Genomic DNA, 25,893 nt, shown 5'->3' on the forward strand with positions numbered 1-25,893 from the left:
TCCATCCTCTCTCCCCGGAACCCTCTTTTGGATATAGGGGGACAGCCACACACAGAGAAAAGGAGCAGCACTGTGGAGGGTCCCTTCAGTTCTTAGCACTCCCATTAGGGTAACAAAAGAACAGATGTGTGACACGGGGGGATACACATAGCCCCCAGCACAAAATAAACCAGATCCCTCACCAAACACCGCTAACACATAGAAAGGAAGAGTTCTGTGAGACCGTGAAGGTGCATTCAAACCTGGAAGGAAGAAAGGACAACAATTCTGCACTCCATTTCCCCACATTCCTTCCAGAGAGGACAAGGTCAAGGAGGGAGGCCCAGAGGTAGCAAGCTGTTTGCTTAGGAGAGGTCTCTACGTTTCCTGTGCAAGTAGGGAGAGCAGGAGGCAGGCTAGAGTGCAGTGAGGGTGCAGGGTGGAGGAACCATGGCGTGCTATAGGGAAGAGTATGGGATGTGGTTGAGGAGGGGATGTGGTTGAGTGGGTTGTAGGGGGAGCGGGTGATCCCCACTCTGTCTCTCAGCCTTTTTGGCAGGGGACAGGGAGTGAGGCCAGGGCAGTGTAGGGGTGCCAGGCATGGACAAGGTCCTACAAGAGGACACTGTAGGATGACAGCTCACCCCCGGGGCTGGCCCAAGCTGGGTCTGGCCAAGGCCCCGACCTAGCAGCCTCTGCTCCATGTCTCCCGGCCATCCTGGCCCGTTTCCATGACTCCCCACAGCTCACAGCCCCTCACCCCGCTCTCCTTTTCAGAGCAGCCATTGAGCAGGAGGGCACCTTTTCCCTATCACCTCGGAGGCTTTGCTTAGGGTCCCTCTTTATGAGGCTACATAGAGCTAAAGAGCTGGTAAACCCTCACAGCCATCCGGGGAGAAAAGGAAAAGGAGCTGTGGCCTTCTAGGAATGCCACACTCCCCCTCTGCTGATGACCCTCCCCTGGCCTGGTCCAATCTGGTCTTGCGTCCCCCCTTCTCCTCCCACTGAAAGGGCTGCTGCAGGCAGGGTGGGTAGAGTCAGCGGTGCTGCTGAGCTGAGGGCTGCTGCTGCTGCAGGAGGGGCCACAATCCCTGTGCAGCTAGGAGAGGGGCTGAGAGTGGCTCAGCTCTGCTCCTGTCTGCCTCGTGCCAGGGATGCTTTGTCTCTGAGCGGCCCCAGCCCCTGGCCTGTGCTCTCTGTCCACAGGGGTGAGGGCTCAGGTGCAGCTGCGGGAGGCCGAGGGAGGGCTGTGAGCAGCTGAGGCCTCCATGCACCTCTCCTGCCATCTATGCAGCTTCACCCTCAAGGACCACAACGTGCTTTGGTATCTTGGGCCTGTTCAGGGTGGAGAAGAGAAGACTGAGAGGTGATCTCATCAACGTGTATAAGTATCTGAAGGGGGAGTGTCAAGAGGATGAGGCCAGTCTCTTCTCCGTGGTGCCCAGCAACAGGACAAGAGGCAAGGGGCAGAAACTGATCCACAGGAAGTTCCACCTAAACCTGAGAAAAAACTTCTTCACTGTGAGGGTGACAGAGCATTGGAACAGGTTGCCCAGAGAGGTAGTGGACTCTCCTTCCCTGGAGATATTCAAAACCTGTCTGGATGTAATCCTGGGCAATATGCTCTAGAGGACCCTGCCTGAGCAGGGAGGTTGGACTAGATGATCTCCAGAGGTCCCTTCCCAGCAAAATGATTCTGTGATTCTGTGATCAGCAGGCCCCTGGGATCAAGCCCCCGGTGGGCCTCCTACACCAGCTACGATTCCTCGTTCATTAAGTACGTACCAGTGGTGGAGGACTGAGCCACCACCTCCTGGGACAATCCATGGGCTGAGGCATCTTGGCACTGCACGCCTTGCACGCCTGGGACTCCACCGGTTACTTCCGCACCGTTCCCACAGGGACCGGAAAGCCAGCTTTGCCCTTATACAAAGCTCGTGCCAGGGCCCCTGGCCCAAGGTGTGGGAGCTGGGGGGGGGGAGGGGGAGATGAGTGGTGGGGCGGGGTGTGGGGGCACTTGGGGCTGTTCCCAGGCAGAGCTGGGCTATCACAGCACTCTGTGGGGTGACCCCGGTTGTCCTGAAAATGGAAGTAGTCCCTCCATCTCTCTTTGCTACACCCCAGACCCAGCAACAGGTCGCACATCTAACGTAAACATTTCCTGTAACAGTTCCCCTTTCCACATCTGCCCCATAAGCCCCAGCTGAGAGCCCAGTGGTGGGGCTGCCCGAGCTGGGCCTGGCTGAGGAGACCCTGACCCATATGCAGGCAGAGCAGGCCATTCCATGCCTTAGCTTTCCTCCATGCCAGCCACGACCGTCTGCAGGGCTCCCCCATGGCTTGCAGCCCCCATCCGCTCTTCTTTCTGCAGCAGCCACCGAGCAGGAGAGCTTTTCCCTGCGGCCTCTGAGGCGCTGCCCAGGCTTCCTCTTTACGAGGCTCTGCAGGGCTGGAGAGCCCGCGCACTCGTGCCGCTGCCTGGGGAAAACAGAGAAAGGAGCCGTGGCCTTGTGGGGGCGCTGCGGGCCTTCTCTGCTGATGCACCTCCACCGGGCCGGCCCTGCACCCCGCCTCCTGCTCCCACAGAAGGGCCACAGCGGCGGCGGGGGCGGCGGGGGCGGGACGGGTGTGGGCGGGGGGCGAGCAGAGTGGTTAGCGGTACCGCGGTGTGGACCCACAATGCCGGTGGGTGCGGGAGAGGGGCTGAGCGTGGTTCAGCTCTGCTCCTCTCCGCCTCCCGCCGGGGCTGCTTTGCCCCCAGCTGGCCTCAGCCCCGGGCGCGGCCGGGGATGATGCCGCCCCGGATGGTGCCTTGGCTGCTGGCCTTGTCCTTCGCGGCGGCGCCGGCAGGTGAGAGGCAGGCGGGGAGGGTGGCGAGGCCGGGGCTGGGCGGGCTGGGGCTGTGCACAGGAGCCTGTGCCCTGTGCCGGGCCCCAGCAGCTACCTGCCCTGCCATGGGATGTGCTTGCCCCTGCAAATTGCCTTCCCCAGTGGGGATGAGGTTCTATGGCAGGGAGAGGGAGGTTTCCAGGATTTGGGGGACATTTCAGGACAAGGCCAAGTTCAGCCCTGAGGAGGGCAGCCTTGGGATTTTCCAGGGCCAGTGGGTTTCCCAGGGTAGGGGGATGAGGGATGATGCTGGGTCTCCATGTCCCCAGGAAGGGAACCCCAGAGCGGCTGGTGAACTGCCTGCCACCGTGTGTGTGTGTGTGTGCACTGCCTTGCTCCATGCACTCTCTGTCCACAGGCGTGCAGGCCCAGGTGCGCCTGGTGGCGGCTGGAGGAGAGCTGAAAGCACCTGGGGAATCCATGCGCCTCTCCTGCCAGGGATACGGCTTCAACTTCAATGATTATCATTTATTTTGGTACCGTCAGGCCCCCGGCGCCAGACTCGAGTGGGTCGCCACCATTAGCCATGATTCTACCTACATTCGTTACGGTACGGCTGTGGAGGGTCGAGCCACTGCCTCCCGCAACAATTTGCAGGCCGTGGCATCTCTGGCCCTGCATGGCCTGCACCCCCAGGACTCCGCCTACTATTTCTGTGCCATTGCCACAGTGACAGGAAATCCGGCTGCGCCCTTACGCAAACCTCCTGCCGGTGGCCCTGGCCCAGAGTGTGGGAGCTGGCGGCGAGGGGAGTGCCACGCAGGTTTGGGGCCATGGCTGCTCACCATGCGGCAATGGCACAGGTGCGGCAAGTGGGACCTTTCCCCACACCACCCCTTTCTTGCACCACTGATAGAAGGGCAGGCTTCAGCTCTAACACGGGCGTTTCCTGTAGCTTGTCCCCATTCCATGCTCCCCCCCCCGCCCCATGTTTTCTTTGTGCTTGTTGCAGTGAATCCCTGTGAGAACAGCCCTGCTGTGTTTTCAGGTGTGATTTGGGGCTGCTTCCACTTCTTCCACTCCTCCCTTCCCCCATTTTGCATCCATGCTTGTCTCAGTCCCGCCCTGCTTTGAGGAAGGGACTGGGCTGTGCTGAGGAGGGACCTTGGCTGGGCACAGGTCACAGTGGTACAGATGGGGTGGGAAATGTGGGTGGAGCAGCATAGCAGGCAGAGCTGAGCTGGAGAGAGGCAAAGTGGTGCAGGCATGATCATGTGGGTTGCCACATGCACGGGCTTATTGCCCTGCCTAGAGAAGCGTGATGGGTGGCCCTGGCACCCTGGGAACTGAGCGTGCCCTGTGCCCTGCTTGGCCCCGTGGAGCTGTGCTGAGTCCTCGCAGCCCTGCTGGCCTGACCCTCATGTGTCCCTGCAGAGCACATTGGGAAGAGCCTTGTTCCACTTCCAGCTGCCGATGAGGCATCTCAGTGCAGCTTATGGCCTCTGTAGCATGGCAACAGGCAGAGCACTGGGGAACCTCCCAAGGCTGCTATACCTGCACCTCCGGGCTCCTTGCTTTGCGCTGGGCCCAGCAGTTTCCCCTCCGGGCACTGCAGTCAGTCCTGCGAGGACAAGGGCAAAGACGAGGGCGTAGGATGAGGAGCTCCGTGAGTGGGCCCCATGTGATGGTGAGGGAGGCACCTTGCAGCACAGAACGAGGGGAGGCAGTCTGTTCTGGTACCGGCACATTACATCTTTGCTCTTTTGCTTCTCCTCCTCCAAGCCTCCAGGGATGACTGTTGCAGTGGGCGATCACCAAGCTAGAGCTGTGCTTTCTACTGACTCCCACCACTTGTCCCAAGACAAGCAGGGCCCTGCTCAGGCCAACCTTGCCCCCAGGGGGCAAGGGTTGGACAGGTACTGTCTCTCAGCTTTGTCTGGGAAGGGGAGCAGGCTGAGGTGAGGTGATGCTGGCCTTGCTACATCTCTGCCTGGCCACGTTCCTGGGAGGTGAAGGAGATCCTGGTCCTTGGGAGAGCCCCACAAAGCTCAGAGCCCTTTCTGTGCGCTTACATGCCCACACTAGCTGTGCTTTGCTCCCGCTCCGTGCACTGCTGCTGCTACTGCACAATACTGCAAGAAGACATTGCAGCTCTCAGGGCTGGTCGAGGGGCTGCCTGGAAGAAGCAGAGCAACTACAGAGCTGGGAGAGGAGGGGAGCCCCACGGTACAGCCCTTGAGCAGATCAGCTCTGTTGGCAAGAGGGGACTCGTGGTCCTTCCCTGGTGAGCAGCAGCTCTTGATGCGGGACACTGCAGTTGGAGGGTGGCTGGCAGGAGCCCCTGGGCTTCCTGCTGCTCTCTCCCTGATCCTCTGAGACTGTGTCTGAGTGTCCTTTCAGTGGTGAGGCAAGCGGAGACTGGAGAAGGGCTGAGAGCGTCTGGAGACTCCATGTACCCAACAACAGAGAACTGAAAGGGGGGCAGTATCAGAACTGATTGGGGGGAGGGGAGGTCTTTTCTCCATGCTGTGCTTCAACCCTGTGGGCAGGGGGCAGGGGAGGCGGCCAGGGCAAGATGGAGGTGCGGACCAGGGGGAGAGTCCTGTGAGAGGAAGCTGTGGGCCGACAGCCTGTAAGGGGGGGGTGGGGGGGTGGTGGCCTGCTGGAGGTTGGCCTGGCCAAGGCCCCGAGCTGGCTGCAGCCAGAGCAGCGCGCTCCTTGACTCTGCTTTGTTCCTAGCCGTTCCTGGCCATCTCCCCTGCTTCCGCAGGGCCCACAGCCCCTCCCCCTGCTCTCCTTTCCAGAGCGGGCACCAAGCAGGAGAGCAGCTTTTCCCTGTTCCCTAGGCGTTGCCCAGCCCTCTTTGCAAGGGCTACGCAGGCCTAAAGAGCCAGGACACCGGCACAGCCGTTCTGGGAGAAAAGGGAAAGGAGCCTTGGCCTTTTGGGGGCGCCGTGCTCCTTCTCTGCTGGGGAATCTGCCTGGGGTCGAGCCGGCTGGGAGCTGGGTGTGCCCTTCCCCTCCCACAGAGGGGCTGTGAGAGCGGGGGCGGGGGGGGGGGTTGGCAGCGGCGAGGGGCCGCGATCCCGGTGCGGGCAGGAGCGGGGCCGAGGGCAGCTCAGCGCTGCTCCTCTCCGCCTCCCGCCGGGGCTGCCTTGCCCCGACTGGCGCCGGCCCGGCAGAGCATGATGCTGCCCCGGATGGTGCCTTGGCTGCTGGCCTTGTCCTTCGCAGCGGCGCTGGCAGGTGAGGGGTGGGCGGGGAGGGCAGCGAGGCTGGGGCTGGGTGGGCTGGGGCTGCCCGTGGGCACCCAACCGCCCTGTCCCGGGCCCCAGCTGCTCCTGCTCCCGTGCGGAGGGCGCTCTCCCATGGAAACCTCCCCACTGGGCCCTGGATGCCGCGGCAGGGAAAGGGAGGCTTTTGAGAGCTGCGAGACATGTCAGGAAAGGGCCAAGATCAGCCCCGAGGAGGGCAGCCTTGGGATTTTCCGGGGCCGGTGTTTTTTTCCAGGCTAGAGGGGCAATGCGGTCTCTCCATGTCCCTGGAAAGGGGATGCCAGAGCAGCTGGTGAACTTCCTGCCTCCTTGTGTGTGCGCTGCCTTGCTCCCTGCATCATCCACCCGCAGCGGTGCAGGCCCGGGGGCAGCTGGTGGAGGCTGGCAGAGGGCTGTGAGTGCCCAGCGGCTCTGTGCAGCTCTGCTGCCATGGATCCAGTTTCAGCCAGAAAACCTACCGGGGGCTGCAGTCCTGTCAGGCCCTTGGTTCTGGCCTCAAGTGGGCCTCCTGCTCCAAACATGATTTACGCAATACGTGCTGGTGGAGGAGGGTTGAGCCGTGGCCGCCTGGAATAATCCACGGGCAAAGGTACCTCTGGCCCTGCATGCCCTGCAGCCCTGGGACTCCACCTGACAGCTCAGTGCCGTTACATGGGAACAGGACACCTGGCTGCAGCCTGCCACAAACCTGCTGCAGGGGCCTCTGGCCCTGGCTGTGGGAGCTGGAGGGGAGGCAACTGCTGGGGTGTTCAGGGCTGTTCCCAGGGAGAACTGGGCTTTCAAAGTGACCCGTGGGCCAATCCCACAGGTGCCATAAGGAGTTACCTGCTTGAGAGTTCTCCTTTCCTCTTCCCCAAACCCAAAGGCAGTGTTCAAGTCTGACAGGAATGCTCAGCATATTTCACATCCCCAAACAACCTCTGGCTACTTGACCTGCCCGCAGCCCCTCTCACCTTCCCACCCTTCCCTCGCGCTTCCAACGTGTCTGGGTTTTGGAAACGGCATTTCTTGTTTCCGTCACCCCCGGCCCCCAGCCCAGCCTCTTTCCTTGCGCTGGTTGGAGTGAAGGAGCGAATAAAGAGCCCTGCTCTGGTTTCAGGATCACTTCAAGGTGACACGATCCAACCAACAATGTCTGCAGTGCGGGGGCGAGCAGAGCATTCAGCGACCTTCCGATGCACCTACAGCTCCAACACCTCCTATGTTTACGTGGCCTGGTATCGGCAGCGTGCCGGTATGCCCCTGCAATACATCCTCCAGAGGAAGGGCCGGGGGGGTTCATACAGCCACACAGCCCCTTTTGCCCGCAAGAGGTTTTCCAGCCAGGCCGATGAGAGCTCCGGCACCTTGAGCATCGCCGCGCTGGACCTGGCTGACAGCGAGCTCTATTACTGCGCCCTGCAGGGACCACGATGAGAGATACTCATGGGTGCGCTGACAATATCAGCTTCCTGCCCTGCTCCCTTTTGCGGTGAGGGTGTCAGAGCCCAGCCCAGGTGTGAGGGAGCGAATGGGCTCTAGCTGGGACACGGGCCGTGGGCAGCAGCCCCTCCTCCAGCTGGCTGGGCAGGGGTCACAGGGGCACGGACAAGGGGAAAAGCAGGCAGAGCATCTCTGCGGGCAGAGCCAAGCGGGAGAGGAGATACAGAGCAGGCCTAGCCACATGGGCTGCCATGTGTTGGGCAATTGTTTGTCCTAGGTAAGTGGAAGGGGGGTGCCACACCCCCAGCAGTGGAGCACACCCCTGCATCCCACCCAGCCCTGTGGGGCTGTGAGGACTCCTCACACCCTAACCTGTTGCCCAAGCTTGAGCACCTGTGTGTCTGTGCAAACTGTGGTGGGAAGAGCCCTGCTGTGCTTTGCTGAGGGGAGGCTTTGGCCACGCAAGCTTAGGGCTGCTGCCAGTGAGAGATGGGCCATTAGTGCACGCCACAGGGTGAGCCCTGGCCTGCCACACATGGTTACTTTCCTGGCATCGCCCCTTTCCTCCTGACAAGACCCAAAGCCAGCGTTCAAGTCCAATGGGGACATTCAACGTAATTCTTGGCTCTGCGTGAGCGCTAACCATTGTGTATGCCTCCATCTCCCTCTCTCACTACCCCACGCTCCCCCTCAGCTTCCCAAAATGCACGGGCATTGGGAACAGCTCTGTTTCCATGGTCCACCCATTTGGACCGGCTCCTGTGATGGACGGACTACATCGCAGTATGTGAATAACCCTTCTCTGGTAGCAAGCATGGTTCAGGTCGACTGAGTGCAGCCTACTGATTCGGCAGTGTGAGGGGCAAGCAGAGGAGACAGGCAGCCTCTGATGCACTTAGAGTGACCCGGTCCTGCAAAGGGGGAGGTTGGAAAGCCGCCAGAGCTCAGGGAAAGCCGGGGCCGACAGCGGCTCTGCACCACCCCAGAGCTGCAGTGTGGCTCCAATTCCCACGCAGGCTGAGCAGCACAGGGAGAACCGCAGCCGAGACTCTGCCCAAAGCCTCCCCAGACTCACTGGGTCCCCATGGAAGGCCCTTATAGCTGGCCTCTGCCTGCTCAGGGCACCTGCAGAACCAGCACAGCCAGAGGAGCGCCTGGCTATGCTGAAAGCTCTCTGTCCTGCATACAGCTTCAGCTTCAAAAACTGTTAACGTGTGTTGGTATCGGGAGGTGAGGCGCCCAGGGCCAGCTGTGGGTGGGACTCACACAGCAGCAGCCAGTTGGGTACTCTGAAGAAATACATGACCCTCTGCCCAGGAAGAGCCATGGCCAGCTCTCAGTCTCTTCAGGCTCCAAGAAGGAGCAGTGGCCCCTGCAGATGAAGTCAGTTAACAGGGATGCAAGTTGCTCCCCTTCCTCCCAAAGCCCGGCTCCAGGTTTGGGTACATACTGGTGCCGTGTCAACCACGTGCATGTACCAGCAGCTATGTATTTCCAAAACAACAACGCACCTTAAACGCTACAGACAAGAGCATTCTTAACAGCACTGCTCACTTGGCTGAGGGTTTTCTTTTTAATCGTTCAGACAGCCTTTGTTTGACCTGCAGATTTGTCTTTCAGATTCCAGCAGAGCAACTTGCAGTCAAAAGAGGAGAACAACATTCCCTCAACATTCCTGTGCCAAATGTCATTTCTGGAGCTCCCTGGGAGAGAAGGGAAGTCAGAGTCAGGGCATTTGTCATGCAGAATGATCCAGGAAGGACAAAAGTGCACCTTGCCTTGTGAATGAGATTGTTTGATGTTTACAGTCGGGACCTCCCCTCAAGGACTGCAAAGGCATCTTGCAAAAAGTCAGAGCTTTCAGGACTTTCCCCTTCTGCTCTGGCTCTGAGGGCCCTGGCGGACACACGTGTGAGTGCGTTTATCATCCATGGTGCCTTTCTGGTTTCTTTGGTTTTGCCTGAGCGCTTGTTTCCCAGATCGGAGAATGTAACGGGAGCAAGAGCTTTTGAGAACACATGCCTGTAGCTGTAGGCTCTTGGAGGTGTGAAGTAGGAGGCCAGGCAAATGTGAGAGTAGATAAAGTGATTGCTTGAGCCCTTGCCATCTGCTCATGCTTGGCTCGTGTGCCTGCAGGTGCTCTTTCTCAGGTGCACACAGAGGCCCCTGGGCCCACAACAGGGAAGGGCTCAGAGCCTCTCACCCTGACCTGCCACATCTCTGGCACACCCATCGCTGGCAGCAGCTACGCTTGCGACTGGCTCCGGCAGACTCCTGGCAAAGACCTGCACCACATAGTGCTGCAGTATCCTTTCCCGGGACTCCAACACTTTGCTTCGTTCTTGCAAAGCCAAATCACCAGCTGTCCCTGGACCTGCTCTCTGCAGCAGCTGCAGACACAGCCACCTATTTCTGCACTACCGGAGAGCTAAGCAGTGGGCACAGTGAGTCAAGCACGGGCAAGGCAAAGGTAGAAATGGGAGGAGGGGGGTCAAAATCAGGCAGGGTGTTTTTGTGCTTGGCTGCAGGACAAGGCCCTCTTCCCAGCCTTCTGGAGGCAAGCCTGGGCTGACCTTCCCAGAAAGGGGCACACAGGTACCGATTGCAGCAGCAGAACCTCTCGCAAGCCCACCCAAAGCCTTGAACATGAGCTTTTGCACAGGGAAAGCCCAAGGTGAATCAAGCGTGGCTAGCTACCTCATGTTCTTTAGGGAGCCCCACAGTAATGCACGCAAAGAGCTGAGCTGCAGAGCAGATTTTCCCCAGGAAAAGGACAGGATGCAAAGTCTCTCCTCCTTGCTGTTTACTTCTGGCTCCATGCGCATATATGCACATGGGGGGCCAGCTTGGGATTTTGTGGCGATCCCAACCATGAGGATCTATGGGTGCTCTGGGCCAGAAACATGCCCCAGAAAGCTGCCCCAGTGCTCCACAGGTTTTAAGGGCTGCAGAGGACGCAGAAGCGCCTCCCCTGCTGCGACAGCCCTGAGGGGCCAGCAGTGCCCTGCTCCGCTGTTGAGGACCTTCCCCTGGCCGTGGCCTGGAATCTCTGCTTTCTCTTCCTCCCGCTAGTCTCCATCTGCAGTGGCCTCTTGCCTCTCCTTTAACCTCTGCATCTCCGTTTCCCACCCCTGCCCTGGACCTCTTCCCCAAGGGACCAGACTAGAGTGCCTAGGGGACTTCTCTGCTAAGGGTCTTCCCCCTGTTACAGCCTGACATCCCCCATTTCCTGCCCAACCCCAGCTGCCTCGTTCCCGTGGGCTCCTGCCTCCCCTTTACCCACCTCATGTCCCTTTCTCACCCCTGCCCTGGGCCTCCTCCCGGAGGCATCAGGCTGGAGCACCCAGAGGAAGAGGGAGGGGCAGGAGCTGCACACTCTGCGGGGTTGGCGACAGCGCGGAAAAGATGACACCAGCCAAGACCGTGACACCGTGGCACAGCTTGTTTGGAGTGGGTGTGTGGCCTGCACCCTTGCGGACGGAGCCGGGACGCCAGGGGGAGAGGCTGTGTTGGGTTCTTTTCCCCATGCTTCTCCCCACCTTGGCCTGGTGGCCTGGTGGGCAGGGGACGGGGATGAGGCAGGGCAGGATGAGGGTGCACGGCATGGAGAGGGAGTCCTGCCAGGGGACCCTGTGAGCTGCCACTTGTCCCTGGGGCTGACCCGAGTGGGGCCTGGCCAAGGCCCAGGCCTGGCTGTGGGTGCAGCAGCACCCTCCTAGCTCTGCTTTGCTCCCGACTGTCCCTGGCCACCTGCACGGCTCCCACACAGCGCACAGCCCCTCACCCCGCTTTCCTTTCTGGAGCAGCCAGCGAGCAGGTGAGCAGCTTTCCCCTACTGCCGTGGGGGCATTGCCCGGGGTCCTTCTTTCCAAGGGCTCCACAGGCCTAAAGAGCCCGGACCCCCTGGCAGCCGTCCTGGGAGAAAAGTCTCTTGCTGTGGCCCTGTGGGGGCGCCGCGCTCCTTCTCTGCTGGTGAACCTCGCCCGGCCTGGCCTGGCCGGGCCCGCTAGTCGGGCCCCCCTTGCCTCCCACAGAGGGGCTGCGGCAGCGAGGGGCGGGTCCGGAGGGGGCAGGGCCGGCAGCGTGGCCGCGGCGGCGAGGGGCCGCGATCCCGGTGCGGGCAGGAGCGGGGCCGAGCGGGGCTCAGCGCTGCTCCTCTCCTCCTCCCGCCGCAGCTGCCTTGTCGCCGACCGGCGCCACTCCAGCAGGCCATGATGCCGCCCCGGATGGTGCCTTGGCTCCTGGCCTTGTCCTTCGCAGCGGCGCCGGCAGGTGAGGGGCGCCCGGGGCTGGGCGGGCTGGGGCTGCCTGCGGGTGCCTGTGGCCCATCCCGGGCCCCAGCTGCTCCTGCTGCCATGCGGAGGACGCTGTCTCCTGCAAATCACCTTGCCCTCAGGAGCAGGGGAAGGCTACACCCAGCAGGCCTGGCCTTTTGGACCGGGGTCTGCGTGGGGTCATTGTCCAGCCTTAGTGAGCAGGATGGGGAGCCCTGACAGCCCGGGAACGGAGCGTGGCGCTGCACCCTGCAGCGTCCTGCGGGGCTGTTCAGCAGCCTGAGCTACCCCCACCGCGCTGGCCTCATCTGCTGCTTGTGTCTGGGCGCAGCCCTGCTCAGCCTCCAGCGGTGGGTTAGGTGCCTCCTTTCGGCCTTCGACGTCCGCAGCGTGGGGACAGGCAGGGCATAGGGGCATAAGACTGCTCCGCTCACACCTCGGGGCCAGTTGCGGAGCACTGGTAGAAGCAGTTTGCGGAGGGCGGCAAGTGCGGTCAGTGCATGCTGCAAGGACAGAGTCGAGGAGGGAGGCACATGGGATCCATGTGCCCAGGAGAGGTCTGCATGTACCCGCTTCCAATGAGAAAGGCAGAAGCAGCTCCCTATCTGAGCGGGAACTGGAGGGAGGGAGATACGGTGTCTCTCTGCTCACAGGGCCTGGTTGCTGTGTTGGGGCTGTGGCCCTGACCATGACTTCATCTACTGGGTTCAAGGAGTAGGATGTAGTCCTCCCGCTGGCCCAGTGACATTGCAGTGCCCCCACGAGGGTTGCATTCTCCCTTGCCCACTCTCAAGGTGACCACGGCTCCCTCTTGCTCTCCACAGCAGTCAACGGCCAGGTGACCTTGCAGCAACACCCTGGGAAGCTGGTAGTGCGAGAAGGCGAGGGAGGTACCTTCCAGTGCAGCATGAGTGGAGGCAACATGGGCAGCTACTACATGTTCTGGTACCAGCAGAAGCTGCAGGGCTCTCTGGTCTGGATTTACAATCAGGGTGGTGCCTACGGAGAGGGTTTCGAGGGTCACTTTGAGGGGAAAGTGGAGAGCTCCCAGAACAGATTCACACTGAAGATCCGGGCAGCAAAGCAAGAGGACACAGCGGTATATTACTGCGGTGCTTGGCTCACACTGGAGCAACTCTTTAGCAGGGTAGAACAAAAACTGGCTGAGAGGGAGTCCAGACAACTCAGCATTTCCTTCCAGCAGCCACAAGTCAGAAGATGGCACCAGCTGTTTCCAAAAGCAGGCCTTTCCTGTGCTTGCAGGGAGGTGTGTTTGGAGATGTGAGAGGATTTATGGCCCAGATGTGAGCTCTTCTGGGAAGTTCAGAGGTGTGCGGTGAAGTGCACGTTGCCTGAGCCTCCCGTCCAGCATGGCGCAGCTTTTCCTCAGTGCTCTGATGCTGCTGCCAAGGGAGCGAGTATCGGGCCTTTCCTGCTTCTTTACTGGCTGTGTTCCTGTGTGCCTGACTTTCCTGGGTGTGGCTGTGTCTGTGAGAGCAATGTGCCTCCAGATTAGAGAACTCATTATGTGTTTCCTCTCTGTGCTTCTCCTGATTCCCTGTGAGGTCACGGAAATAGAAACACTCGTTCCCGTAGCATGGTATCACAGCTTTGCTCTTGTGCAGCTTGGACATTTGGCTCTGCCCAGGTGCGGGGTTCAGAGCCCCACAGCCTCGGGTGTGCTGCCTGGGGTGAGTCCCTCTCAGCTGGTGGTTTTGTGGGGCCCTGGTAGAAGCGGAATGCTGCAGGGATCCAGGCCCTCTTCCCAGCCTTCTCGTGGCAAGCCTGGGCTGGCCTTCCCAGAAAGGGGCACACAGGTACCGATTGCAGCAGCAGACCCTCTCGCAAGCCCACCCAAAGCCATGAACATGCTGTTACCGCCTTCCTTCCTTCAGTCTCTCTCACACGCAGAAGATGACAAGGAAAGACATCTTGAGGAAGAAGCACAAAGAGCCTTGTATGACTGCAATTTTCACAAGGAAAGCCCAAGTTGAATCAAGTGTGGCTGGCTACCTCATGTTCTTTAGGGAGCCCCACAATGATGCAACATGAAGAGCTGAGCTGCAGAGCCAATTTTCTCCTGGACAAGGTGAAAAGTCTCTCCTTCTTGTTGTTACTTCTGGCTCACGTGTGTATGCGGGGGGCCAGCATGGATTTATATGGGGGATCCCAACCAAGAGGTTCTTAAGGGCACCCTTGGCTGGAACAATGTGCCATCCCTCCATGGGTTTGGGGGCTGCTGGGAACCTGCAACACCTGACACACTTGGACAACCTGAAGTGACTAGAGGCGCCCTGCTCTGTCTCTGCCGAGGACGTTCCCTTCCGCAGCGTTGCAACTCCCCTTTCTCCTCCCACCCTGAAGTCTCCAGCTCCATTGGGCTCCTGCTTCCCATTTACTCTCTACACTTCCATTTCCCACCTCTGCCCTGCAACTCCTCCCCAAGGGACCAGGTTCTGGAGCACCATGTGGAAGTGAGGTGGGGAAGAGGGGACAGGACCCAGAGGCTTTGTGGGTTGGTCACCCTCCCTGGCAGCAGCTGAGACCATGATACTGTGGCAGGACTCTGTCCTGACCCATGACTAGAAGTGTCCTGCTGGGAGTTCCAGATCCCTCCCAAGCACGCTGAGGGCAGAAAAAAGAGACTTGCTGTTCTGCTGAGGAGTGCAAACACTGTGGTCCCCAGGTGAGCCCAACAGGAGTAGTGGGGAATGAGCTGGATTGGTCAGTCCCATGACTCTATGACCCCTGCAATGCCAAGCATAGCCCTGCTCTCACCTGCCCCAGGCACATGTGGCCCTGGTTGCGTGGGAGTACCAAGGGCCCTTGCTTCAGGGAGAAGCATTTGAAGGAGGGGCAGCAGGAGGGAATGAGCTGAGGAGGAGAGGGCTGGGTCGTGGCAGAGGGATTGGGCTGGGGGGGGTGGGGTTGGCTTTGACTGGGCGTGCCCTGGCCAGGCTTGGGCGGTTATGCCTGGGAGCAGTAGCTCGCTCCACAACACTAAGGGAGATGGGGACACCAAGAGGCTGATCCACTGCCCTGAGGACCAGCACACAGTTCCTTGTGGGCCCCTGTACTAAATCATCAAGAAGAAGGGCTGTGAGAGTCTGACAGCTGCACGGCTCCTTTTGCCCACAATAAGTTTTCCTGCCTGGTCCAGGAGAGCTCCAGCACCCTCGGCATTGCTGCACTGGAGCTACCTGACAGCATGCTCTGTTATTGCACCCTAGAGGGGCTATGGTGTGAGGGACCCGTGGGAGCTCCTGTGATAACAACTTACTTCTTCCCCTTCTTCTCCCCACTTTTTTCATGCATGTCACAGCTTGACAGAGTGACTGGGCTGGGACTGTGGCATGGGGCAGAGGCCTGGCTGGGCCAGAGGTCACAGAGCCGCAGATGGAGAAATGCAAGCAGAGCATCTCTGTGGACAGAGTGAAACTGAGGAGTGACGAGGCAGGGAGGACCTGATCATGTGGGCTGCTGTGTGCATGGGTTATTGTCATTCCTAGGTAAGTGGGATGGAGAGATACAGAACCCTAGGAGAGACTCGTGTAGCTGCCCGCACTGCCCTGCATGATGCCTCAAGACCTGCTGAGACAAGGCAAGGTGGGTGGAGAGGAGCCAGCACCTTCCCTGACCATGGCTGTGGTACAGCAGGGAGACAGAGCTGTTCCAGCAAGGAGGGTGCTGTGCCCAGTTATTGGCATGAGTCACAACTTTGAGACAGGCATAGAAACAATCTGAAACTAAACAAGGAGTTGTGTCCATTTCTGCAGCTGAGGCTGCATGAACCCATGCATTGGTATAGGATCCACTGGTACCATTTCCAGAGATGCTGAGGGCAGTACAAACCACATCTGGCATGGGGGAGAGTCAGAACATGTGGGAAGTCTCTATCCAGAAAAGGATGCTGCACACTATTCCCTGTCCTTCAAAGGCTGAGGTACCATCTCTGCAGGCTAATCCAGGACCAAGAGCTCCCTGCAGTTGCATGCCCTGACAGCCACATACACTTCCAATGACTTCTGTGCCAGCCACCATGATATTGCTAAGACTACCAGATGGGATTTGTTATACTGCAGACTGGCCTGTCTGCAGTCCTAGTGGACTGCATGGGTGCAAAACATCCATGGGTGCCCCAATAAAATCAATTTCCTCTACTCCTCTCCTCCCCCCCCTTTGTATGCATGTGAGTCACAGCCTGAGGGAGTCATTAGGCTGTATCCAGGACACGGGGTGGGTGCCATGCTTTGCTGTGCCAGAGGATGACAGGGGCACAGATAGGTGAAAGATGGGCGGAGGAGCTCTGTGGACAGAGCCAAGCTGGAGAGAGGCAAGGGGGAGCAGGCCTGGCCATGTGGGCTGCTGTGTGCATAGGGTTATTGCCAATCCTAGGGAAGTTGAATGAGGAAACACGAGACTCTGGGAACTGTGTGAACAACTCTGCTCCAGTTCCAGCCGTGGGAAGGGTGACTGCATCTGGTCCACTGCCTTCACAGCATGAGAGTGGACAGGGCACAGGGGCACCTCCCAAGGCTGCTACACCCACATCTCATGGCCTGTTGCATAGGAGTGGGACCATCAGTTTGCTGAAGAGGCACTGCTGTCTATACTGCAAGCACAAATTTGAAGAAGGTGGCATAGCGACACAAACCTGTGTGCCCAGGAGAGGTCCCCATATTTCCTGTGTGGGTGTGGGGCTGTGCTGAGGACAGAAAAGTGGGTCCTTCGCCATCCCAGCTTGGCAAAAGGGACAAAGGGACAAAGGGACAAAGGGACAAAGGGACTCATTCCCCTGGTGCAAGAACTACCTGCTTCCAATGGGGAAGTTAGGAAAAGCTCCCTGTCTGACAGGGAAATGGAAGGAGGGAGGTGTGATGTTTCCCTCCTCATGAGGCGTGCTTCCCTGTACAGAGGCTGTTCCTCTGCCCATCTTCATTCATTTGGTTCAAAGAGGAGAATTTCGTCCTCCTCACTGGACCAGTGACATTACAGATCCCCAGCCAGGATTGCACTCTTGGAATGACTGTGGCTCTCTCTTGTTCCCCACAAGAGAAACCCCACAATGGCCAGGTGGCCTTGGAGCAACACATGGGGGAACTGGCAGTGAGAGAGGGTACGGCAGGCACCTTCCAGTGCCGCATGAGCAACTACTACATGTTCTGTTACTGGCAGGGGGTTCAGGGCTTTCCAGCCTGGAGGACGACAATTTCTACATAGAGGATTAGGGTTTCTGGGTTTGCTTTGAGGGAAAAGTGGAGAGGTCCCAGAACAGATTCACACTGAGGATCTAGGCAACAAAGTGAGGTGGTGAGGTGGTGTATTACTGCGGTGCTTGGCTCACACTGGAGCTGCTCTTTAGCAGCATGGAACAGCAACTGGCTGAGAGGGAGTCCACACTTCTCTGCATCTTCTTCAAGAAGCCACAGGTCAGACACTAGGGCCAGACAATAGCTAGTGCAAGGATTAGCCTTTACCCTTGCTTGCAGTGAAAGGCAGAGGAGGGAGGTGCCTTTCAGGGAGGGAATTGGAAACGTGAGAGGATTTATGCCCCATCTGGAAAGTTTAGAGGCTGTGCAGTGAAGTGCATGTTGCCTGTGCCTTCTCTCCAGCATGGCCCAGCTTTTCCTCAGTGTTCTGGTCCTGCTCTGAAGCGAGTAATGGTCTGAGCATTCCTGTTTCTCTGATTGCATTAGCTAAACTGGTCTCAAAAATCCAGTATATGGAATAGGGAGGGGGCCTAATTTCTGTTACGTGGTGTTGCACTGATTTCCGTGTAGCACTGCACCAGGTGCTGAAGTGCAGGGAGGATGTTTCCAGCATATGAAGAAAAGTCTCTTCTCTGTATTGTTAGCTCTGACTCCATCTGAATATGTGCATTTTTTTTTCTAGGGTGCGGTGGGGTGGAGCATTATTTATTTATGGTTTTGGAAGTACTTATTCATGTAGATGCTTGTGCAAGCTATAGTTGCCCTATTTGTGTGATTGCACCCTGAGAGTCTTACCAACAGATACTTGGGAGAACACTGATGCTCAAGGTTTGTCCCAGTACTACATTTGGTCTCCATGTATGAAAGGCTGTGGGGGGTTAAAATGAGAGCCATTCAACCCAGTAGCCTGTGTGTCTGGACAATGTCAGGTGTCTTGCAAGGGCTATAAATATAGGGCAGACACTATTTCCTTCCTTATCCCTGTCCTTACTTCAGCTATCTGCAGCTCAGGGATTTCCTCAAGCAGATGTTACAGATCCCACTTTAAATCACTACTTTCAGCTTTCCTCTCAGAAGTGAAAGTTGTGACTTCATGCTTCGACCTAGGAAATACACAGTGTCATACAATCACTTACACCATCTCCAGGGAACCCACTACCAGAAACATTTCTGCCATGGAAGAGGACTTGAATGTATGGGATGGTGCTGCCCACACAGGAACATAATGCCCATCCCATCCTTTAAGAGAGAAGTCACCTTCTTTACAGCTGCGTCCCAGAAACCCCTCTCCTTGCAAGAAAGAGCCATGGACGCAGCCACTTATAACTGTGTAATGAAATCAGGGGGATATGCTGGGAGCTAGGCTCAGAGTGGGCTGTTCCAGAAATGGGAAATTGGGTTAAAATACAAATTGAGATTATTTGGGGGTCAAGAAGCATTGTGATGGAAGGTCGAGTATCATTTTGCTGGAAAGAGGCAGTGTAGCCCTTCTAGCAAGTTCTGAAAGGAGTCGGACAACCATGCACACACAAACCAAATACTGTTTCCACTCCAAAACCTGCCCTCATCTGCCTAGGATACTTTTCTGGAAGAATGGGGATCTCCATCTCTTCTCTTTTTCTCTGAAGTAAAACTCAAGGAGGAGCATGATTTCTAGCACCTCACTGGGAGTACTGGAGCTCCTCCTGCAGTTTTTTTGAGGAGATGCACCAAGACAGAGAGAGAAAAGACAAATACAGAGCTCAAATTTTAAACCACAGCATTCCAAGCATGTGGTTTGTGGGCGGCTGTGAAGACAGGTGTGTTTCTGTGGCCAACCAAAGGCTTAGCATGGGAAAAGGCTGCCTAACTGTCAGAACACAATGATAGGCTGTGTGAAGTCTCACTGGCCTGGGTAGGTTTAAGTAGAAAGTGGAGGTGATGGGAGGGACAGCTGTTAAGTACTCAGGCTTGTGGCAGAAGGTCTTCAGAACTTCCTCTCTTTGTCCTGCATGGAAGCTAACCAGAACTGATATTCATATGTATACATACTTATATATACAAAGAGAGAAAGAGAGATGTAGCATTATACTTGGTAACAACAATAATGCTAATAAACAAGCTAGTAATACAGCATGGAATGAGTCAGATTTGTGAATCAGATGAAATATTGCTATTTCCTTCTGTATCTTAGAGCTAAATTTGAGGATTCAGAAATTGCTGCACAATTCTAGGTAAACGTTAACCAAAATTATCAAAGTCAGATAAAAATCAAATGAAAAGCCAACTTTAGTCAACTATAACTGCATGTTCCCCAAATTCTCAAACTCAGCTAAAATTCTATATCAATAAATAAAAAGTCCAAAGCATAGCCAAATCAGTGGTCAAATAATCTAGTTCATAAAATTAGAAAAACTGGGAATAAAAAACTAATGAGACTATATAATCAGGAAAAAAGCCCTCCAAAGACCCTTATAAAAATGGCAATCATCTATATCAAAAAAGAAATATTAAACATCACATACCTTAATGAATAAATAACTTCTGGCATATGAAGACAAAAAAAGTCACCAACAGCTAAACCAAAATAAGCTCTGAAAAATGAGTGAATATTGACACATTTTTATTTGTCAAGAAAAAATGATGTGCCAGTATAAATAAGTCCATAAAGGCTTAGAAAATGTAGAATGAAATTTAATTGAGTATTAATATAATTGGGGCAGCTCATACACAAATATTCTTTAAAAAGTCTCTGTCTTTCTGGAAGTTTGTTAAAAATAAATCAGGAATCAAGTCCTTCAAGTGAGAATATCTCTAACAACCTGAATGGAACTATATTCATTTTCACAAGTATGTGCGATGTTTTAGTGAGAAGTGAGTATTATCTCATCTACCAAAAAAATAATACTGATAATTTTATTTTCAGTATATAGCAACCTTTCTGCAACAGTTTCCGCTTATTCAGGAGTAAAAATGTATAGAGGAAGAGGGAAATAAAATCCAGCTCTTCAAAGGACACAAAAGAGAAGTCACCTGGCACTGAAATGAAAACACAAATGTTTTTGTATGACTGTATATCACTGTGTGGACTACGTACCACAGTGTTTGAAAAAGACTGAACCACTGTATACAAACTGACTCTCTCACTAACTTCAGTTGAAGGTGGAACAGGGTCCCCTGCAGAGCCTCTTCTTCAGACAATTGTATCCACAAACACAAATTTGCTTCCCAGCATGACAATGGGAAGATCTTTCTATGCCGTGACAGTTTCTCTGTGTTCAAATCTTGCAGATCTTGAATCTTGCAAACCATGTGATTTTGGACACTTGTGACTATTGGGTCAGGTTGAGCAGGTGGGGATTTAACATATATTTTAGATGTTTCTATCTAAGCTTGTCACTGTGTTTTCTCTCTCTCTTTCTCTCTTCCATCTAAGCTTGTCACTATGGTCTCTCTCTCTCTCTCTCTCTCTCTCTCTTTTTTTTTTTTAACTCAGAGCACAGACAAGGTAAGATTTGTTGACTCCCCTTAGTTAAGAACAAAGATCCTTTTTGCCCCATATCCAACAGTGGCCAGAAACAGATGCATGAGGCAGAGTACAAGAGCAAGAAATCTGCAAAGAACACTTTACTCTAGTAATCCTACAGCTATCAGGCATGAGAACAAGGACTTTAAATCATATGTGGTTCCTTTGTACTTAAAAATGACTAATTTCTATTTAATTAAAGTTTTTCCATACCTCTGTTGCCCCCGTCTATCCATTTGCAATGATAACTTCCTCCAGCAGAGAGATCTGTCTGAACAACCTATTGCATGAAAAAAACAAACAAAAAAACCCCCCCAAAACATCCTTTTGTATCAAGCCTTATACCTGATAGTTCTTGCACTATAAAAGAGTGAACCATCCCTTTCTATGCACCTACTTCATCTACTGACCCTCCAACCCTTTCCTCAAAGTCACTTCCTGAGATTTACAAAGGGCACATGGCAGCAAATGCACAGCATATGTGGTGGGGAGGGAAGAAATCAGGTCAATCCCACAGTCAGAAGTCCAAGGACAACAGAGTCATTGCAAAGCATCCCTCACCTGCAAAAAAGAAGAAAAAAAATAAAGCACATACTCAGGGCTAACAGTAAAGAGAAGAGACTTTTCATCATATCCTGGAAAAATCATCCCTGCACCTCAGCACCTGGTGCAGTGCCACATTAAAATCAGGTATCTGGAAGAGGCAAGTTTAGCTAATACAATCAGAGAAGAGTTGAGGCTGGGAGAACCCTCTGGAGATTGCCTAGTCCAATCACCCTGCTCAAGCAAGCTAAACTAGAACAGGTTGCACAGGACCCTGTCCAGATGGATTTTGAATATCTGCAAACAGGGAGACTCCTCAACCTCTCTGGAAAAATCTGTTCCTGGGTTTGACCACCCCCACACTAAAAACATTTTCATATGTTTGAATGGAATTTCCTATGTTTCTAGTTGTGTCTTTTGCCTCTCGTCCTGTCACTGGATACCCCTGAAAAGAGTCTAACTCCATCCCCTTTACATGCCCACATCAGGTATGTTGATAACATATTGATAAGATCACCCTAAGCCTTCTCTTCATGCTAAAAAATCCCAGCTCTCTCAGCCTTTCCTCAGATGACAGATGCTCCAGTCCCTTAATCATACGATACAATGTAAGACCATCTCCCACAGCTACCTCGTCTCCTACAGAGCCCCCAAGCACTCCCTGCAGCCTGAGACCTGCAAAGCTGCACTCTTCTTCTGGGTCGAGGACTGCAGTGTTTCAGGGAAAGTTGTTCAAATTGTCGCTAGGGAAACATGCCTTGTGGCTGCTTACCACCATAACTGAGGACATGGATACTGGCCTCAACAGCTGGCCCCTTTTGAACTCCCTGCTGCCTCTATTCACTACACTCTGGGAGCTGCACTCTAGGTCTGGCTCTTATATAGGCTTCTCCCAATCACTGGCTAAAATGGAGCTTGACCCTCCCTAATCAGGGGTCAACTGAAATAAAAGCTCCAAGCTCCCTTTTGTGAAAAGCCTTTTGAGCTTACAGAGGTCATTAGAGCTGCTGAAACTTGCTAGAAGTCAAGGCCTCCTGTAGCCATCCTTTTCTGGCAGCAACAGGCGTCCTCAAGTTCCTGAAAGCTTCCCAGATGGCTTCCCATAAGTCCTTTGATGATGCCAGAAGTTTTCAGGGTATTCAGAAGCAAAGGCTGGAAACTGCTGTGCCACAGAATCTTTGTTCTGAATTGGTACCCTCCCCACCCGATAGCTGTGATAAGGCACCCCAACACACTTCTCAGTTCTCTCTTTCATGCCTGCAACTTCAATGTTCAGTACTCCAGATCTGATCTCACCAGTGATGAGTCAAGGGGAAGGATCACCTCTCTCAGCCTGCTGGCAACACTCTTCCTAGTGCAGGCCAGGATGCTGTTGACCTTTCTTGCCACAAGGGCACATTGCTGGCTCATGGTTAACTTGTTGTCCACCAGGATCCCCAGGTCCTTTTCTGTAAAGCAGCTTTCCAGTTGGCCATCCTCCAGCCTGTACTGGTGCGCATGTACTTGTTCCTCCCTAGGTGCAGGACTTTGCCTTTCCCTTTGGTGAATTTCATGAGGTTCCTCTCTGTCCATTTCTCCAGCCTATTGAGGTCCCTCTGAATGGTTGTGCTGCCATCTTGTCTATCAACCACTCCTCCCAATGTTGTATCATCTGCAAGCTTGCTGAGGGTGTGCTCTGTCCTGTTAGTCAGACCATTAATGAATATGTTAAATAGGACTGGACCCAGTATTGACCCCTGTGGTGCACTGCTAATGACTGGCCTCCAACTGGACGTCATGCCACTGATCACAACCCTTTGAGTCCAGCAGTTCAGCAGATTTTCAATCCACCTCACTACCTGCTCATCTTGTCCATACTAAATCACTTCATCTATGAAGATGTTGGGCAAGACAGTGTCAAAAGCCTTACTGAAGTCAGGATGAACAACATCCACTGTTCTCCGCTCACCCCAGTCAGTCATTTCATTGTAGGAGGCTGTTGGGTTGATTATATGTGATTTCTCCTTCACAAATCCATGCTGACTATGCCCAATCACCTTCTTCACCAAGTTAAACATGAGCCAGCAGTGTGCCCTTGTGGCCAAGAAGGCCAATGGTCTCCTGGGGTGCATTAGGCAGAGTGTGGCCAGCAGGTCGAGGGAAGTGATCCTGCCCCTCTCCTCAGCCCTGGTGAGGCCTCACCTGGAGTACTGTGTCCAGTTCTGGGCTCCCCAGTCCAAGAGAGACATGGCACTCCTGGAGAGAGTCCAGCGGAGGGCTACCAAGATGATTAGAGGGCTCCATGCACCTCTCCTATGAAGAAAGACTGCAAGAGCTGGGCCTGTTCAGCCTGGAGAAGAGAAGATTGAGAGGGGATCTTGTCAACGTGTACAAGTATCTGAAGGGGGAGTGTCAAGAGGATGAGGCCAGTCTCTTCTCCGTGGTGCCCAGCAACAGGACAAGAAGCAAGGGGCAGAAACTGAACCACAGGAAGTTCCATCTGAACCTGAGAAAAAACTTCTTCACTGTGAGGGTGACAGAGCATTGGAACAGGTTGCCCAGAGAGGTGGTGGAGTCTCCTTCCCTGGAGATATTCAAAACCTGTCTGGATGTGATCCTGGGCAATATGCTCTAGAGGACCCTGCTTGAGCAGGGAGGTTGGACTAGATGATCTCCAGAGGTCCCATCCAACCTAAACGATTCTGTGATTCTGTGATTCTTATCCTACCTATGTTTGGAAACGGTTTCCAGGAGGATTTGCTCCATTACCTTCCCAGGACCGAGGGGAGGCTGACTGGCCCATAGGTATCCTGATCCTCCTTCTTGAAGACAGGAGTGAGGCTTGCTTTCTTCCAATCTTCAGAAACTTCCCCTGATTCCCATGAACTTTCAAAGCTAACCAAGAGTAGCCTCACAATGGCATCGGCCAGCTCCCTCAGCAATTGTGGGGGCATCCACCAGGACCCATGGTCTTGTGCAGGTTCAGATTTTTTTTTTAAATATTCCTAACCTGATCCTCCTCTGCCAAGGGCAAGTATTCCTTGCTCCAGACTCTCCCGCTAGTCTCAGGGATTCTTGAAGACAGGTCTTACTAGGCTGAGGCTGAGGCAAAGAAAGCATTGGGTAGCTTGGCCTTTTCCATGTCTTTTGTCACCAGGTTCCCTGTACCATTCACCAGTGGGCCCACATTTACCCTAATCTTCCTTTTGCTACTGATGCACCTGTCAAAACCCTTTGAGGCACTTCCTCATATGCTTGGCCAAACTTGGCAAAGATGCTTTTGCCCCACTTAATCAAGTGAATCCCATCTGTTCCAAGCGATCCTCAATCCTAAAAGAGGGTCTCATGTTCACAGAAACCAAAACGTTGTTGGCAATGCTATCTGCACAGCCAATTGTTGATGTGCCAGATCTGTCCACTCCTCCTCAAGCAGTTCCCTCTCATCAACATGAGGAGAAACCCACCAGGACCCTCATACCTTTGCCCCTTGCCCCCTGAGCTGTGTAGTCACTCTTTATACTTTCCAGGTTTCCCCTGGCAGTATGGTTTATGCCCACGGGAAAGAACAACAGGGGTAATAGTCTGCAGGTGGAGAAGCAGCCTTCCTCCTGGCACCAGAAGTCACAGGCTTCAAGCCTTCACCATCATGAGTGTTTGCACTTCCCAACCAGACAGGCAGATGACCTGCTCTTCCTATGGTTAAGATGGGGGTTTGGGCTCTCGAGCCTTCTAGATCTTGGCAAAGATCCAGTCAGTCTCTTTCTCGTCATCTCTGACACTGCACAGTCTGCTGACCTCTTCCCACCGCTCCTTTATTTGCTGATATAGACCCTCAACAACCACTCATTTCCTGCAGGCTACAAGACCAGTGTATCCCACTCTTTGGTCTTAACAGCTGCAATCTCATCCTACTCTTGTCCACCCTGGAGGCCATTTCAAGGATCATCTCCCAAGCTTTCCACTGCAGAATGCCTGCATTTACCCCCCTCACACTCAGAGGAAGTATAAAGTAATTGCATTTATTTTTAAGCCCTTGAAAGGACATTAGGTTGCAATGGAGGATGGAGAGATGCAATCTCTGTGACTACAAAGTCTTAAAAACCTCTTACACAAGCAGCAGTATGAAGTGATTCAAGGAACTCAGCTAGCTCTAGGGCAGAAGAATGGGCCACTCCACTCCCTGGGGCCATTTCCAGCTGCAGGATTCTCAGGCCTCCTTATCCCATGGTCAAGTGAGAGAACTTACCTCCCAATGGCAGTCTTCAATTCCAATCCACTAGGTGATCAAACTAAAGGTTTTGCACCCACACCCACGGTGTCTCTGGCACTTGAGCAAATCAAGCCTTGAACACATCACAATTGCCTTATGTTCCCTTGAACATTCCTCCCCGCCCCCGAATACTAGTAAACCTTCTCCCTCACATCTATCCTCCGCTCAACAGTAGTTAGAAAGTAGCACTGACTCATTTCCTTTTTACACCACCTGCATTTCCCTGTACCCAGCTTTTTTTTTTTAATCTATATGTTGAATACATAGGCAGGATGCTCTTAGCATGGGGTAAGCTGGTGAGAAATTTTATTTCAGGGTAAGAATCCATTTATTTTTCAAGTATTGTTCTCTTTATACCCTTTTCTATGGTGAAAGAACATGCACAAACACCCCAGTGCATATACCAAGGGGTTAGTATATCAATTAAATGATACTTTGCCTATTACCTCATGGCTTTGTTTATACTCTTGCATTGCAAGGTATCTGCAGTAAGGACTTCCATTTTTTCTTTCTTTATAAAATGTTGGACAACAGTCAAAAAAAAATCTAATCACCACATCTCTTATCCCTACCTGAGCAATGGCCAAATGAAATCCTAGATTATTTT

General features: G+C 54.3%; 1 gene segment (V, D, J or C); it reads left to right on the forward strand.

Moving 5' to 3' along the window:
* Positions 1-2,627: 2,627 nt before the first annotated feature.
* On the forward strand, positions 2,628-9,059 carry LOC104144829 (Ig heavy chain V region 6.96-like). The segment is given in 3 exon segments: positions 2,628-2,829; positions 3,227-3,418; positions 7,183-9,059. Coding segments are annotated over 3 exon segments (570 nt in total).
* The last annotated feature ends 16,834 nt before the right edge of the window (positions 9,060-25,893 follow it).

The sequence above is a fragment of the Struthio camelus genome, chromosome 25 (genome assembly GCF_040807025.1).
Source record: "Struthio camelus isolate bStrCam1 chromosome 25, bStrCam1.hap1, whole genome shotgun sequence".
Taxonomy (NCBI): domain Eukaryota; kingdom Metazoa; phylum Chordata; class Aves; order Struthioniformes; family Struthionidae; genus Struthio; species Struthio camelus.